The 15,625-nt window shown below is 51.0% G+C and overlaps 1 protein-coding gene across 1 annotated transcript in view; it reads right to left on the reverse strand.

Annotated features, from left to right (window-relative positions):
- Nucleotides 1-15,537, reverse strand: part of Casc1 (cancer susceptibility candidate 1) — a 21,544-nt gene extending 6,007 nt beyond the window's left edge. The window contains exons 1-9 of the mRNA XM_013025069.1: nt 15,490-15,537; nt 14,064-14,081; nt 10,445-10,526; nt 9,997-10,088; nt 8,135-8,236; nt 6,093-6,172; nt 5,734-5,812; nt 4,385-4,460; nt 2,425-2,585 (exon numbers count right to left, since the gene is read on the reverse strand). Coding sequence (XP_012880523.1) covers nt 2,425-2,585; nt 4,385-4,460; nt 5,734-5,812; nt 6,093-6,172; nt 8,135-8,236; nt 9,997-10,088; nt 10,445-10,526; nt 14,064-14,081; nt 15,490-15,492 — 693 coding nt within the window. The 5' untranslated portion in view covers nt 15,493-15,537. The remainder of the gene's footprint in view (nt 1-2,424; nt 2,586-4,384; nt 4,461-5,733; nt 5,813-6,092; nt 6,173-8,134; nt 8,237-9,996; nt 10,089-10,444; nt 10,527-14,063; nt 14,082-15,489) is intronic.
- Between the last annotated feature and the right edge of the window lie 88 nt (nt 15,538-15,625).

The raw sequence follows: 15,625 nt of genomic DNA on the forward strand, positions 1-15,625 counted from the left end.
CCCCCCCCCCCCCGTTCAACAGAAAGATCTGGTTTTACACAAGGTCTGTCTTTTGGTTCTCTGATCGACGGATTTCATTTTCCTTTATTTTGTCGGTCATGGGACTTGAACTCAGGGCCTGGGCGCTGTCCCTGAGCTCTTTTGCTCAAGGTTAACACTCTATCGCTTTGAGCCACAGCTCCACTTCTGGCTTTCTGGTGGTTTCATTGGAGATAAAGGTCTCACAGACTTTCCTACCTGGGCTGGCATTGAACCATGATCCTCAGATCTCAGCCTCCTGAGTAGCTGGGGTGACAGTGTGAGCCTCAAATCCACAGATTTGACTAAGACCATGCCACAACAAAATCGAAAGACAAAAGATAACCACGACATTTCAGTGTGATCATATAAATTCTTGTCAGTCAGAATCTGTGTGTGTGTGTGTGTGTGTGTGTGTGTGTTGGTACTGGGCCTTGAACTCACAGACCGATCACTGTCCCGTAGCTTTTAGGATCAAGCCTGGCGCTCTACCACTTGATCCACACCTCCACTTATGGCTTTTTGGGTGGCTCATTGCAAGTAAGAGTCCTGCCTAGGCTGGCTTCAAACCAGGACCTTCAGCTGTGTCTCCTGAGTGGCTGGGATGAAGGCGTGAGCCCCGGGCATGTGGTCTATGGACTATGGCTTATGGTGAGTTTCCTCTCAGCGGCCCTGCAAAGCCTCTGCTTTGTGCGACTGGGTCTTGACGTCAAGCTGTGGAGCTGGCTAGGCAGGTGCTCTACCGCGCGGAGCCAAACCTCCACGCAAAGCCCTGCGCTGAACAGAGAAGGAGCTAGGATCGGAGGCCTGGAGGGCGCGGAGGCCGGGGTGGCTTCACAGGCAAGGCCGGCGCAGGCTCTGTCTGGATGGAGCAGGGATGCATCTGGGAGGTGGGGCCAGGTCACAAGTGTGAGAAAAGACCGGAAATGAAGAAGATGAAGTGAGGAGGACACGTGGGGGAAGCAGGTGTGAGTACACGGCAGGGCACGGCGTGGTACCATTAGATGATTCCAGAAAATTCGAGAACGTTCTGGGTGAACCCTAGAAACATGCCCGCTCAGCCTGGTCTTTCCTCTGGAGAGAACAAGGACTCTTCCCCTCAGCACCAACCCTACAGAGATGTCTGCCGCAGTGTACCACTGGTTTGGGGGGGATCTTTGAGGCAGAGAAGAGGAAGAGTGATATCAAAAACTAGTTGGAGCTGGGCAGGTGGCTCCGTGGTAGAGCGCTCGCCTCGCATGCATGAGGCCCCGGGTTCGAGTCCTCAGCACCACGTGCACAGAAGAAACAGGAAGTGGCTCACGTGGTAGAGCACCAGCCTTGAGCCAAAGCAGCTCAGAGCCAGCGCCCGGGCCCTGAGTTCAAGCCCAGGACTGGCAAAAAATAAGAACAACAACCAAAAACCCAGGAAAACACTCGCTGGGGGGAGAGGACAAGGGAAAAGCTCTATGTAGCCAGGTGCCCGCGGCTCACACCTGTCATCCCAGCCGCTCAAGAGGCTGAGATCTGAGGATCGTGGTTCAAGGCCAGCCTCGGCAGTGGCTCTGTGGCTCAGAGTGCTAGAGCAGCAGCCTTGAGCCAAGCAGCCCCAGGGACGGACCGGCCCACGGCGCCATGACTTTAAAGTTTTAACTCAAAACAGGTTGTCAATACAACCGTGCCCCAAGGCCCTTGGCCATGAGTCTGAGCGAGAAACACTGGCCTAAGAGCCAGCGCAGCCTGCCAACTCCAGGCCCTGGGCCTCGGGTCCCGCAGCGCGCGCACACACAGCAGTGTTGGGCTGAGCCTCGGGTCCCGCAGCGCGCGCGCACAGCAGTGTTGGGCTGGGCGGGCTGCGTGGTTTCAGTGAAGCTGGCGCGCGATCCACGCAGCTGCGGCTGCACACCACTGCTCCTGCCAAGTCCAACGAGGTGAGCAGGTGTGAATTTCAGTTTTTAAATTCTTTATTGTCAGATCCATTTATTGTCGGATCCAAAACGTTACAACCTATAAACTGAAGATGTATGTGTGTGTGTGTGTGTGTGTGTGCGTGACCACATGTGCACGCATGCTCATTAAAGGGCTTGAACTCACAACCTGAGCGCTAGCCCTTAGCTTTTTTGGCTCAAGGCTGGTGCTCTACCACTTGAGCCACTCGAACGCCACTATCCAGCCTTTTGCTGGTTAATAGATGAGGAGTCTCCAGGACTTTTCTGCCCAGGCCGGCTTAGCACCACGATCCTCAGATCTCAGCCTCCTGGGAGAGTCAGCGGGGACGGCAGGCGTGAGCCACCGTGCTTGGCCCTGAGGATAGTGTAAGATTCTGTTTTTCCTGTGAGCTGGTGCAGCGGGACCCAGCGTCGTTGGAGGCTGAGGTGGGGGGGGAGGAGGAAGTCAGATGTGGGAAGGGGTTCGAGGCCGACCTACCTCTACCATCATCCAGCCCTTGACTGGCTTGCAGAGTGGGGGCAGCTGCAGGATGTCCAGGTAGAACACGCCGCCCAGCGGCGAGAACTGGCACAGATTCACGTCCAAGATGTCCTTCGTTTCTGGCACTTCAGAGGTGTTCTTCACCAGGAGCTTCTGGGCTGGAGGCAAGCACATCCACACAGGGTTGGCACAGACGGTGATGTGTGGGTGGGCACACGCATGTATGCACGCACGCACACACGCACGCGCGCGCAGGCTGTTATTGGGGCTTGAGCTCAGGGCCTGGGTGCTCAGGGTGCTGTCCCTGGTGCTGTCCCTTCGCCCCTTCGTTCCGAGCTGGTGTTCTACCACAGTTGCATTTCCGGCTTTTTGCCAGGTAATAGGAGTTAAGAGTGCCGGAGCATTTCCTGTCCAGGCTGCCTTGGAAGTCCCGATCCTCAGATCTCAGCCGCTTGAGTAGTTGGGATTACAGGCGTGAGCCACTGTACCCAGCAATGTCTTTGCACTAGGGGGAGTGAATGAAAAATTTCTACTCCTAGAAAAGGGAGCTTGTACTGAACCCCCTGCCAAACATGAACTCACACAGACCTAGCGTCCACGGGAGCGGGTGATCTAGACAGAGATCTGCTAACTCTTCAGGAATAATATGTGTGTGTTACTATGAAAATAACGTGTTGTCCTTGTGCAAAGATCATCCCAATGGAAGTGTGCAGCAAGCCCTGATTGCGTTTATAAAACAGCGTCACACACACGTGGTAAGTAGCAAATTCCTTAAAACTGGACATCATAGGGCGAAGAATCCAAAAGGCAAAAAAATAAACATTAAAACGTAAATGTTGGTTCACATATGAAATTACAGGTTTGTTTTTTCAATAAAATAAGGGCAGTACTGGGTACTGGTGGCTTAGGCCTTTAATCCCAGCTACTCAGGAGGCTGACATCTGAGGACTGCAGTTCAAAGCCAGCCTGGGTAGGAAAGGATCCTCCCTCCAATTAATCTCCAAAAAAAAGCCACAAGTGGAGCCGTGGTTCAAGGGGCTGTTGAATGGAAAAGCACAGGGAGCGCACCCAGGACTGGAGTTCAAGCCCCGGGACTGGCAGGTTTGAAGCATGCGCCTGCCAGATTCGGGACGTGAACAGGTGTGAATTTTAGTTTTTCAACTCCTCATTGTTAGATCCATTTCTTATCAGACCCAAAACATTACTACCTATAAATTGAAGATGTTTGTGTGCGTGCGTGCGTGTGCGTGCACACACCTTAAAGGGCTTGAACTCACAACCTGAGCACTAGCCCTTAGCTTTTTGGCTCAAGGCTGGTGCTCTACCACTTGAGCCACAGCTCCACTTCCAGCCTTTTGCTGGTTAATAGGAGATGAAGAGCCACGGTCCCCAGATCTCAGCCTCCTGGGGGAGTTAGCTAGGATTACAGGCGTGAGCCACCGTGCTTGGCCTTGAAGATAGTGTAAAATTCTGCTTTTTCTGTGAGCTTGTGCAACAGGACCAAACATCGCTGGAGGCTGAGGCTGAACGTGGGAAGGGGTTCGAGGGTTGACCTACCTCTACCATCATCCAGCCCTCGGCCGGCTTTCAGAGTCAAATCCTTTTTCCTGATATATGTTAAACTGTTGTCACTATTAATATTTGTGTGTGTGTGTGTGTGTGTGTGTACTAGGGCTTGATCTCAGAGCCTAGGCACTGTCCTTTAATTATTTTTCATTCAAGACTGGCACTGTGCCAATTAAGCCACGCTTCCACTTCCAGCATTTTGCTGGTTAATTAGAAATGACAGTCTCATGGACCTTCCTACCCGGGCTGGCCTCCAACGCAAATCCTCAGATCTCAGCCTCCTGAGTAGCTAGGATGACAGGCGGGAGCCACCATTATTCTGTGTGTGTGTGTGTGTGTGTGTGAAGAAAACTTGGACACAGCTGCCCTCTGACCAGCGTGTTTAGAATACCTTCTAATATTTTGTCACTTAGTAATTTCTTCTTCAGTGCATTCTTCATGGCTTCTAGGTCTTCAGCGATAGAAATCTACAAAAGAGAAAAACAGAAACACAAAGATGGGGGGGTGATCAACAGGGTGCACTGGCCCAAAAGCAGCCCTATGCTGTTCCCGTCGATGTCTGCCATCTTAACTCTAGGGCCCACACTGCTCTGGAAGAAACCTGGATATCAACAATGTGTGTGTGTGTGTGTGTGTGTGTGCGCGTGCGCGTGTGAGTGTGTCCATGCATGCGCTGGTCCTAGGGCTTGAACACAGGGTAAGGTCCCTGAGCTTTTTTCATTCAAGCTGGTGCTCTACTACTTGAACCGCAGCTCCACTTCCAGTTTTTCGGTGATTCTTGGGAGACAAGAGTCTCACAGACTATTCCGTGCAGGCTGGCTTTGAACCACGATCCTCAGATCTCAGGACCTGGCTAGAGGTTTTGTGAGTGTGCTGGATCTGGGGCTTGAATTTAGGATCTGGGTGTGGGCCCTGAGCTTTTACAATCAGGGCCGGGGAGCTACCAATTGAGCCCCTCTTCTGTTCCCCTGGCTTCAAATATGAAAAAAAAAAAAGTCACACCACACTAGAAGCTTCTGTTGGCGAGCTACAGATGCACTGCTATTTTATGACTATTATTTCTGCCCTTTGAAGTGGATAAACACATAAGCTGTATTATGAACAGACAAATAAGTGAAACTCAAATACAGCCTCTAAACTAGAGGCTTCAAAATCTACAAGAACGCATTTTCAGAGCAATAGCTTTGTAGCTTTGAGACAGCTGGCTAAACTTTGTAATAAAATATACTTAGAGCCCAATGCTGGGGGCTCGTGTCTATAAGTTTAGCTACTCGGGAGGTGGAGAGCTGAGGATCAAGGTTCAAAGCCAGCCCCAGACAGGAAAGTCTGTGAGACTCTTAACCTTCAGGGAACCACCAAAAAGCAAGAAGTGGTGCTGTGGCTCAAGTGGTAGGGCACCAGCCTTGAGCAAAAAAAGCTCAGGGGCAGCACCAGGGCCTGGAGTTCAAGCCTCAGCGTTGGCACATGCTATGTGCATATGCATGCGTGCACACACACACACACACACACGCGCGCGTCATCACCAGATGAATCTTCTCTAATCCTCTGCAGTGTCATCTGTTGCTACGCAGTTACTTTCCGTGTTTGAATTTATCTTGGTTTCTCCTGAACTGTGTGTACTGGCCGGGGTGGAGCCGATCACCCTGCAGCATTGTCTGCCTGCGAGGCCCAGAGCAGAATGGAGTGTAACACCAGCTGAACATGACACGATTTCGTGAATTTTCACTTCTCCACAACGACCACAAGAAGGCCGTAAATCTCCAAGTCTACTTCGTTAGCCCCTGTCCAGAGCCGCTTCCTTTCCTGCTGATCCAAATACCTCCAAGAGACGATGGCAAGAAGATTCAGCCAAAAGCCAGGCATCTGCGGCTCCCGCCTGTCATCCTGGCTACTCAGGAGGCTGAGATCTGAGGACGGAGGTTCGAAGCCAGACTAGGCAGTAGACTCCATGAGAATCTGATCTCCAATGAACCACCAGAAAACCAGAAGTGGCTCTGTGGCTCACAGCGGTAGGATGCCGGCCTTGAGAGATGGTAAGCCCAGGCACACAGCCCCAGACCCTGAGTTCAAGCCCCAGGACCGTCTAGAAATGGTTCGGCCCAAATAATATGGGATCAAAGAAATGGATCTTTTCATTTTGGGTAAGTTTATCTCCCTCTTTCTCTTCCCTCTCCTTTTCCTCCTCACTTCAACCCTTCTCTCCTTTCCCCTCCCTTCCCCTCCCCTCCCCTCCCCTCTCCTCTCCTCCCTCTTCTCCTCCCCACATCGGAACCTGATCAGGCCTCACACTCACTTGGCTTTCTTTCTTACAGCTGATGCTCTACTGCTCGAGCCACACCTGGAGCCCAGCTTTTTACTAGTTAGTTGCAGATGAGGTCTCCCAGACCTTTCTGATCAGAAAAGCTGATGAGACTCATCTCCAGTTAAACTCTAAAAAAGCTGGAAGTGGAGCCGTGGCTCAAATGGTAGAGCGCTGGCCTTGAGCACAAAAGGCTCGGGGGCAGCGCCCAGGCCCTGGGTTCCAGCCTCCTCCAGATCTCAGCCTCCTGGGCAGCTAGGGTTCAAGCTGGGAGACTCCTGGGTCATGGGCCAAAAGAAAAAGGAAAAGAAAGAGGCAATCTTGGGGTGGGAGGCGCGGCTCGGTTGGTAGCTGCCTAGCCAATGAGTAAAAGCGTCAGGCACCAAGCCTGAGTCCTGGCCTTGGACCAAAAATAAATACATAAAGCGGGAGCCACCAGAGCTTGGATTTTCTCCCTTAATTATCGTGGACAATATAAGTGCATAGATCAGAATTATGCAGCTGTCATTCTTCTCTAGAAAACTCTAAGAACAATAATAGCAAGATCATGTTGAAGCCCTCATAGATCATAAACGTGTGATAAAGTAGTGCACGTTATACATAATCATGATAACTATAGTATATGCAGTGTGGTAATGCACTAGCATATAGTCTACATGCTATTGTTTGTTTGTTGTTTGTTTTTGCTGTTTTTGTGTCAATATTGAGTGCTTGAACTCTGGGTCTTTGTTTTTTGTTTTGCCAGGCCTGAACTCAGGGCCTGGGCGCTGTCCCTCAGTTCTTCAGCTCAAGGCTGGCGCTCTACCACTTAAGCCACAGCGCCACTTCCGGTTTTCTGGTGGTTTGCTGGAGACAAGAGTCTCACAAACTTTCCTGCCTGGGCTGGCTTTGAACTGTGATCCTCAGATCTCAGCCTCCTGAGTAGCTGGGATGACAGGTGGGAGCCACCTGTGCCTGGCTAACCAGTAATTCTATACAAGCCAAATAATAATGAAATCAGATTGCTTTCATCCAAATAGTGTGTGTGTGTTTGTGTGTGTCTACCAGTCCCAGGGTTTGAACATGGGGCCTAGACGCTGTCCTTGAGCTTTTTTGCCCACAGCTGGTAGCCTACCACTTGAACCACAACTCTACTTTCGGCTTTTTGCTGATTAATTCGACCTAAGGGCTTCATGGACTTTCCTGCCCACATTGGCCTCCAACCAGGATCCTCAGATCTCAGCCTCCTAAGTAGCTGGGATGACAGGCGTGAGACACGAGTGCCTGGCTCAGAGGAGATCACCAGTAGGTGAGGATCTATGCCTTGAGGGCCAGAGTATCATGTATGGGGCGGACAGAGTCTTCTAGCTCGGAGCCCAGAGGGTGAGATGTTCTGGATCCAAGCTCTAGAGTCCTGGGCGGGCCGGGCATCGGCAGCTAGCGAACTCCCTGGCAGAATCAGCCAGGGCCACAGCAGAGCCTTTGAGTGTCGGGGCCCTAGCTCCTCTAGTGTTTGCACGCGTGGCCATCGGGACAGGGCATATCCCCGGGACAGTTAATGTCCTGCGCGCCCAGTCCCTCCTGGCTGGCTCTTCCAGCCTTCTCCGCCTTTTGCCGCCTCTGATCCCTGCTCTATGAACTCTCTCTTTTTGTAACTCTATCTTTTTTGTCTTCTTTGGTTCTGGGGATCGAAAGTCAAACGTAGGCAGAGAAGATGAATGGGGGGGTGGGGGGAGGGGCACGGGAGGGTGAGCCCCAAGGCTTTTCCTGGGTAACTTTGAAGTTCCTGGGCTCGACCCTGGTGTCAGACCTCCCTCGCGCCCACAAAGCTATCAGCTCAGGAAAGGAAGCGAGTCGTCTCACCCGAGACAGAGATCTGACTTCTTGCTTTAACTTCTCCGCTTCCAGGAAGCACTCCTCTAAGAGGTTCAGCTCCTGCAGCTCCTGGTTGCGCCTCTCGAGATCCTGTGGGGCAGAAACAGATCCGTGGGCCTGCGCTTTCTGTTCTTCTATTTCCAGTCATACGGCTTGAAACTCAGGGCCTGGGTGCTGTCCCTCAGATCTTTTGTTCAAGGCTGGAGCTCTACCACTTTGAACCACAGCACTACTTCTGGTTTTCTGGCGGTTCATTGCAGGTAAGAGTCTAATGGACTTTCCTGCCAGGGCTGGCTTTGAACCATGATGCTCAGATCGCAGCCTCCCAAGTAGCTGGGATGACAGCATGTACCACTGGCGCCCGGCCCCAAGACATAAAACTTTTATCTTCAGGGAATCACCCAAAAAGCCAGAAGTGGAGCTGTGGTTCAAGTGGTAGAATGCCAGCCTTGAGCAAAAAAGCTCAGGGACAGCGCCCAGGCCCTGAGTACTAGCCCCAGGATTGGTACAAAAAAAGGAAAAAGAAAAGAAAAAGCCCAGCAGAAGCCGATGACACCCACACGTGCCCACGCAGGAAGGGATGTGTCACATGAACCCGCAAAACAATATGGCTGGGGTCACACTTGGCAGCAAGAGTTCCTGGGTAGCAAGCTTGAGGCCTTGAATGTAAAGTGAAGCATTGTCTATGTATAGAATATATATATATATATATATATACACACATATGTAATGATATATATCATCATATTATATATAATCTATATGCATATATCAATCTATATGCATACAATATGTAATACAGATAACATGACACACATAATAATATATACTTATTATATAAGTATATGCTATGTAATTATATTACTATAGCATATATATTATATATTATATAACAATGTTATAAATTATATACTATATTACATATATGTACAAATAATTATATATGATACAGTGTGACACGTCATATATAACATGCACATGATGATATACATTATATGTAATCATATAGTATATAATATATAACATTTACATATAACATTGTGTGTTATGTGTCATATACATATGTGTACTCGTGTGTTATGTGTATACAATGGAACTTTACTCATACATAATGAAGAATGACACGATTTCATTCTGAAAGCGTGTTAACTGCAGTAGGTCGGGCCCCACGTGACGAGGCAGGCCTGTTCTCTCATCTATGGAAGTCAGGTCTAATTGATGAGCGGATGTTAACATGCTGCAGGAACCTGTGAACGGAAGCCCGGTGCACACAGGGGAGCCTCCGGCAGTAACTCACTCCAAGAGCTGAACCAAAGGACTACGAGGCAAGGGGGGCGAATGCGCAAGAGGGGAAGGCGGGCGAGCGCAGCCGGTATTCTGAGTCACAGGGACGTGAAGTCCGGGAACTTGAGGGGCGGAGGAGAATGGAGGGGTGGCTTCATCAAGCTGCCTGGGACTTACAGACAGACAGACAGATGTGCTGGATTGAAACCGTTTTGTGCAATTTTTTTTTTCCGGTCATGGAGGCTGAACTCTGGGCCTGGGCGCTGTCCCTCAGCTCTTCAGCTCAAGGCTGGCGCTCTACCACTTGAGCCACAGCACCACCTCCGGCTTTTTCTGCGTATGCAGTGCTGAGGAATCGAACCCAGGGACTCAGGCATGCAAGGCAAGCGCTCTACCACTGAGCCACCTTCCCAGCCCCCTGCACAACTTCTTAATGATATGAAAAATAAATTTTAAAAAACAGAACATTCGCGCTCACGTGGTAAGCTGCCTGTCGCGTGAGCCTGAGTCCCTGACTTCAAACTCTGCCTCTCCCCCCACAAAGATCATCGCTCGTTTCTACTCACTTTTTCTTCAAGTTGATGCCATTTTTCCTCAGCGATTCGCATGCGCTCCAGCCTTTCCTGCTCTTCTTTCTCGAATCTCAATCGGGCTTCCTCTAAAGCACCAAAGCATCAAGAATGAGCTCAGGGATTAGGCTGCTGTTGGTTTAGGCTCTTAAGCTGCTGGGGCAGGCCTGCCATCCCCAGCTACCCGGGAGGCTGAGATAGGAGGATCACAGCGCAAAGCCTGCCCAGGCAGGAGAGTCTGTGAGACTCCAACAAAAGAGACTGAAATGAGAGAATTGTACTAGAGCTTCAAGATGGTACCGGGGTGAAAACGCAGGGCTCAGGTGCTGGCCCTTAGCTTTTTCACACTATGTGAAGAGTTTTGAAAAGAAGATGACTGGGCATGGAAACACCAGCCTACTGCCAGCTCCCCTTACAGATGCAAAGAGCACCGAAGATTCTGCACCTTCCTCTTTCAGTCGCCTCTCCTCTTCCTCCTGCTGCAGCTTCAGACGCTCGGCTTTGGTGAGTTTCTTCTTACCCGGACCCTTAACAAAGCCCACAACATATACAAAGGTTACTAACGTGCCTCCAAGTTACCTACAAAACACACATTCCTCAAACACTTCTGCTTTCGGGAAACCAACTCTTCGTGCAGACAAGATAACCTCAAAGTGTGCAGACATCGAAAGACACATCTGGAGGCAAGTAAGAGAAATCAGCTTGACTGGACATCAGTGATTCATGCCTGTCATCCCAGTCACTCAGGAGGCTGAGATGAGATCTCAGTTCAAAGGATCGCAGTTCAAAGCCAACTCATGCAGAAAAGTCCATGCGGTTCTTATCTGCAATGAACCACCATAAAGCTGGAAGTGGAGCTGTGGCTCAAGGAGTAGAGTACTACTAGCCTTTAACACAAAAGTTCAAAGTCAGCAACCCAGGCCCTGAGTTCAAGCCACTCGATTGGCAGAGAGACAGACAGAGACAGACAGACAGACAGACAGATCAGCTTGTAAATTACTCAAAAGCAGAGAATGACATATATACACAATTTAGGTAAGCTGCTCATTTCTAGTTTCCTAGCTTCAAAATAATAGCAAAGAGAAGCTCATCCCATTGATGAAAGAAAGTAATACGTATGTAAATACAGCTCAGAAATTGTCTGTAAACATGAAAGGGATTTTTATGACTCAAATGTACTTGAAGAACAACTTTACCAGTTTGGTAAATTGCTATTTAATAGCAGAGATCAAGTACAATGTTTATATAGCAATTGGCAATAAAACCTGTGCTAGCCGGGTGCTGGTAGCTCACACCTGTAACCCCTGCAGTTAAAAACTGTAAGTGGAACTGTGGCTTACGTGGCAGAAGCCAGGTGTGAGCAAAAAGTCAAGCAAGAGCTCAAAGCCCCAGGACTGGCACCATAGAAATGAAAACATTACCAAAACAAAACAAGACACAAGGCTGGCAAGGTGGTTCAGTGGTAGAGTGCTTGGCTAGCATGCATGAAGCCCTGGGTTCCATTCCTCAGTACCACACACACAGAAAAAGTCAGTGCTGTGGCTCAAGCGGTAGAGTGCTAGCCTTGAGCAAAAGCCCAGGGACAGTGCCCAGGCCCTGATTTCAAGCCTCAGGACTGGGAAGGAAAGAAGGAAAGAAGGGAGGAAGGGAGGGAGGGAGGGAGGGAGGGTGGGAAGGGGAGGAAGGAAGGGATCTATTACCTCCATATAATCTACTCATGTCCTTTTATACAGCTAAATGTTCTCTAGATCACTTACAATACGTAATGTAAATGTTGTGTAAATACTGTCATCCTATTGTTTAGGAAATAATGGTCAGAATAAACTTTATACTCTTTTTTTTTTGTCGGTCATGGGGTTTGAACTCGGGACCTGGGCGCTGTCCCTGAGATATTCAGCTCAAGGCTGGTGCTCTACCACTTGAGCCACAGCGCCACTTCTGGTTTTCTGGTGGTTCACTGGAGATCAGAGTCTCAAGGCCTTTCCTGCCCAGGCTGGCTTTGAACCGCGATCCTCAGCTCTCAGCCTCCTGAGTAGCTGGGATGGCAGGCGTGAGCCACGGGTGCCCGGCGGCTTCGCCCTTGTAAAGTCACGTGCCTCTACCTCCCTTGCTTCAGGCCGTGGCCTCCCTCCTGTAGCATCTGCGTGCCTGCAGCCTTCCGAGTGCCCCGTGAACGCTGGAGACCGTACAAAGACTCCTGAACAGCGTGGGTCGCACACACAGCGGCCGCTCAGTTTTCTGCCAAGCAGAAAGGACCCTGACTCTCTGCTTGGATCTACGGCTGTGCAGGTCCGAGCCTGCCCCCTCCTGGATTCGTCTAGGCACCACAAGCACCGCTGGCCTAAGCAACCTCGCTGCTCTGAGTGTCTCCAAGGCCAAGACAGCTGGGACGCGGTCCTCAGGCACTGCAGAGGGGCAGGGGTAGACAGGACACGCCATGGCCGGCCGGCGTATGCACTCCAGACAGGTGACAGCCAACCCGTGCCCCCGGGTGGGGTGAGGGGCAGCGGCCCCCCCCCCACCTCCTCAAATGCTGCTCACCTAAAACACCACATCCTGTACGTCTCCCGCTACCTGTCCTTGTGCTTCCTCAAGGCAGCTCCCGCCACGGCTGCAGAGGCTTTGCTGTCCCAGGCTGGGGTCCCTCATGCGCTGTTTAGCTGGTGTCCAGCAGGACCGCGAGCATTACGACGTCTGATGCCCCCTGGCCCGAAGGACTGCGACCTCTCTGTTAGTCCTACAAAACTTAAACCAGCCTCTCCTCTGCCCCGACCACGCCACAGGCTAGCCATGCTGACTCCTGTGAGCGGGAAGAGCCCCCACGGGACGCCCTGGCGGATGCTGATGCTATACGTTAGAAATCAATAGATGATACACTAAACGTCGGAAAACGACACTCCTGCCCAGCTTCAGAATAGAACCAAGAAGGGGCGAGCGTACTTATGCCCACTACGAATGCATTTTATAGGCAAGGGGCCACGTCGCCTACCCAGTGGCTGTTTGTTTGTTCTTGTTTTTACCTGCGCCTACAAACCATCCTTATGGGAAAGACGAGACTTTCCAATCCATCGATCCAATGCTCCTAGGAGGGTTCTTGGTGGGGCGAGCCCCACTGGCTCCTTCACCCCCTTCTCAGCAGGAAGCACGTCCAGAACAAAGCACCTTCGCCCCTGCTCCCAACCTGTTTCCCTCGCACAATTAGTAAGACAACACGTGGGGAATGTTGGCTCAGTAGCTTCCACTCTCAGAACCTAGCAGGCTTTCCCTAGGCAACACTATGCCCATTTACCCTTTACCTTGAGATGGCGCTCTTTGGGGGCAGCTACCACCATATATATAAGGCAGCAGGGTCCTCTTAGAGTGGCCTTGAAGACTGGGCAGCTGCAAGACCCCTTACCTAGTCCTTGGGCGGCAGCCATAAGCCCCAGCCCGCCATGATGAAGCCCCTGATCCACACATCTCCACCGGGGTCTCCACCCCTAATCATGGAGGTTACACAGGTCTCCTCAGACAACAACAGGCTCTTCTCTCTTGGGAGAAGGGGTCTTGCTGGTCCCTTTGCCGGCAATAAACCTTTCCTTGGCTCTTTGTGACTGGATAGCTGTGTGGTTTTCTGGCAAAGTATATTTGTGAAACTCAACATCACATCCAAATTTGCAATACGCATGTGACTGTAAAGCATTATTCTGTTTTTTTGTGTGTAGGGGGAGGGGGAGGAGGGACATGGGGCTTGAACTCACTGCTTGGGCATTTTTGCTCCAGACTACAGCTGTGCCACTTGAGCCGCAGCTCTGCTTCCAGCTGTTGGCTGGTTAATTGGAGATAAGAGTCTCACTCGTGGAATTTCCTATCCAGGCTGGCCGCAGGGCGGCCCTACAATCTCAGGCTCCTGGGTGGCTAGGATGACAGTGGGCCGGGCCGCTGGCCACAGGCCAATTCCTCTAAGAAGTCCAGTAAGTTCTATAAACTATACTACAAGATACACAAGCACTTAAAAAAAAAAAAAGAAACTGCAGAGGGAAGTATTTTCAGAGATCTACGTCCAGAAAATAATTTCCACGTACCTTTTTTGCTTTGGGACCCTGAAAATTGGAAAAGAAGAAGAAAAGATTAAATACTTTGTTGTTTGTAAATTCATCAAGTACCAAGATGCTCTAAGGTGTCAGGAGACGGGGAAGAGGAACGGCCATTCTTCCCTAAATCTGAGCTTGAAGTCACACCCAATACTCCTTTCTTATAGATCATCTGTCAGGGAGGGGCCCTTACACAGCTCACGGATACTAATGACTGATTGATTGATTGATCAATTATGGTGTTCCTGCTAGCTCTGCAGGCACAGGCCTGGTCCGGTCTTTTCTGATATTCAAACCTGATTGATGATTGATTGATTGATCGTGGTGTCTGGCTGGCTCTGCAGGCACAGGCCTGGTCGGTCTCTTCTGATATACAAACCTATCTGGTTGATCAATTGATTATGGTGTTCCTGCTAACTGCAGGCACAGGCCCGATCTGGTCTTTTCTAATATTCAAACCTGATTGATCATGGTGTCTGATGGCTCTGCAGGCGCAGGCCTGGTCTGGTCTTTTCTGATATTCGAACCTGTCTGATTGATGATTGATTGACTGGTGATTGATGATTATTGATTGATCATGGTGTCTGGCTGGCTCTGCAGGCACAGGCCTGGTCCAGTCTTTTCTGATATCCAAACCTGTCTGATTGATTGATTGGTGATTGATTGATGATTATTGATTGATCATGGTGTCTGGCTGGCTCTGCAGGCATAGGCCTGGTCCGGTCTTTTCTGATACCCAAACCTGTCTGATTGATTGATGATTGATTATTGATTGTGACTGATGATTGATTGGTGATTGATGATTATTGATTGGTGATTGATGATTATTGATTGATTATTGATTGGTGATTGATGATTGATTGATCATGATGTCTGGCTGGCTCTGCAGGCACAGGCCTGGTCCAGTCTTTTCTGATATCCCAACCTGTCTGATTGATGATTGATTGGTGAATGATTGGTGATTGATGATTGATGGATGATTGATCATGGTGTCTGGCTGGCTCTGCAGGCACAGTCCTGGTCCGGTCTTTTCTGATACCCGAACCTGTCTGATTATTGATTATTGATTGATGATGATTGCTTGGTGATTGATTGCTTGGTGATTGATGGGTGACTGCTCCTGGCGATCCGCTCTTGCCTGCCCCGCGCACGGCCCCCGTGGTCAGGGGATCCTCCTCTACAGCCGGCCGGAAGCGGCGGGAACCGGAGCGCGACGCGTCCCGCGGGGAAACCCAAGCCTCGCGAGAGCTCGGGCGGGGCCGAGGCGGCCTCCCGGCGGGGTGGGGGGCGCGGGCCCAGGGTCGGGGAGCCCCCCGCCCCCACCGACACGGGGGTTCCCGACTCCGCGTCGGCCGCTGTCGGCGGTCAGCCCCCGGTCAGCCCCGGTCAGCCCCGGCCGCCCTCCCGGCTCACTCACCATGGCGAGGCGACGGCGCCGCGGCCCCTCCGCGCCGCTCCGCGCCACCAACGCTCCCGGGTTGTCAGGACAACAGGCCCCGCCTCCCCCGCACAGCCGCATTGGGGCTCTTCCGGTCGCTGACTCCGCCCACAGA

The sequence above is a fragment of the Dipodomys ordii genome, unplaced genomic scaffold (assembly GCF_000151885.1).
Source record: "Dipodomys ordii isolate 6190 unplaced genomic scaffold, Dord_2.0 Scaffold81, whole genome shotgun sequence".
NCBI lineage: Eukaryota > Metazoa > Chordata > Mammalia > Rodentia > Heteromyidae > Dipodomys > Dipodomys ordii.